Source organism: Myotis lucifugus, unplaced genomic scaffold (genome assembly GCF_000147115.1).
Source record: "Myotis lucifugus unplaced genomic scaffold, Myoluc2.0 scaffold_235, whole genome shotgun sequence".
NCBI classification, from domain to species: Eukaryota; Metazoa; Chordata; class Mammalia; order Chiroptera; family Vespertilionidae; genus Myotis; species Myotis lucifugus.
The window spans coordinates 147,504-149,053 of record NW_005871283.1 but is presented as its reverse complement, the minus strand read 5'-3'; the positions used below and the strand labels follow the sequence as shown (position 1 = coordinate 149,053).

The 1,550-nt window shown below is 65.7% G+C and overlaps 1 protein-coding gene across 1 annotated transcript in view; it reads left to right on the top strand.

Annotated features, from left to right (window-relative positions):
- Positions 1–320, top strand: part of ESRRB (estrogen related receptor beta) — a 51,164-nt gene extending 50,844 nt beyond the window's left edge. The window contains exon 5 of the mRNA XM_023762177.1: positions 76–320. Within this exon, the coding sequence (XP_023617945.1) occupies positions 76–320 (245 nt within the window). The remainder of the gene's footprint in view (positions 1–75) is intronic.
- The last annotated feature ends 1,230 nt before the right edge of the window (positions 321–1,550 follow it).

Sequence of the window (1,550 nt, the reverse complement as noted above, 5' to 3'; positions counted from 1 at the left end):
CCCCCCCCCCCCCCCCCCCGCGCCACGGTGGCGCTCTCCACCCAGGGCCCCTGACGCTCTCCCTCGTGCCCACAGATTCCATGTACATCGAGGACCTGGAGGCGGTCCAGAAGCTGCAGGACCTGCTGCATGAGGCTCTGCAGGACTACGAGCTGAGCCAGCGCCACGCGGAGCCGCGGAGGACGGGCCAGCTGCTGCTGACGCTGCCCCTGCTGCGGCAGACGGCCGCCAAGGCCGTGCAGCACTTCTACAGCGTCAAACTGCAGGGCAAGGTGCCCATGCACAAACTCTTCCTGGAGATGCTGGAGGCCAAGGTCTGACGGGCCGGCACTCGGACGGACTCCTGCCTGTGGACAGACAAACGGCCGGCCGGATGCAGAGACCTCCTCAGCCACCAGCCTCGACCTGCAAGCCCGTGTCATGGCCACGAGCAGTCCCAGAAGAAGGGACTACGTGCCTCCCGGCGGCGTGCAGAGTCCTGGGTGTTGGGGGGCGGGGAACGGGGATGGGAGGGCAGGGCGTGGGGCTCATCTGTAACTGGCTTTTTCTTTGGTATGTTTTTCCTCCTCCATGGGCAGTGCTGAGACTGGAGACCACCGAGGAGGGGCCCTCTCCCCACCAAACCACCCAGAGGCAGCTCAGACATTTCCACCCTCCCCCACCCCTGGCCTGGTGGGCAGCGCTGGCACCCAGGACTCTGGCGCACTCACGTGGGTACCCCCTGGAGCTGTTCCTTTCTCAGAGGGCAGGTGCTTGTCCCGGGAGGCCCTGCCTACTCTGGGGTTCCAGAGGCCCCTCAAGGGGCCCTAGGCCTCCCACAGGCCTGCAGGCCCCTCCCTCCACACGTCCCCTCAGCTCCGCACACACCCAGCTCCCAGCAGGGACTCACCATCAGGAGAGCAGCTGCTAGACTCACGCATTTCCTGGGCCCTCGGTGTCCTGCCTCCCTGAACCTGCCTATCCTCTTCTCCCCCAGGAGCCCCCTGCTGCTCCCTGCCCCCACCTCAGAGCTCACTGAGACCCTGCTTCAGCAGCCAAGGTGGGGCCCGCGGCTGGAACAGTGTTAGCTCACAGAAGAGCTCCCAGCCCCCCTTTCTCCTTGCCTTTACCCTCTGTCAACCTTCAGGGCAGTCCAGAGCAGGTGGTCTGTGGGACGTGGGGGACGTGCAGGGCCCCGGCCCCGTCCCAGGACACCCTGGGCACCCCGAGTCTAGGCTGGCAGTCCTGGTAGGATCTGGGCAGGATGGAGAGAGGCCCAAACCTGGTAGGATCCGGGCAGGATGGAGAGAGGCTGAGCACAGAAAAGCCCGAAGCAGAGATAAGCAGGAGGGGAAACCTGAAGACGGGGAGCTCATGGAGGTGACCAGCCTCTGATCGTCCTGGTTCTGGGGTAGTGGCTCCCAGGACACCACTCCCTGCATTCCAAAGGGCTGGGAGAATGGGTGCCATGGGGTGGGGGTGGCTCCAGCCGCCCTCTGACTAAGCAGGTGTGGTCACTGGGAGGGCCCAGCTCTCCCGCGGAACCACCCAGCCCCACGCTGCTGTGAGGG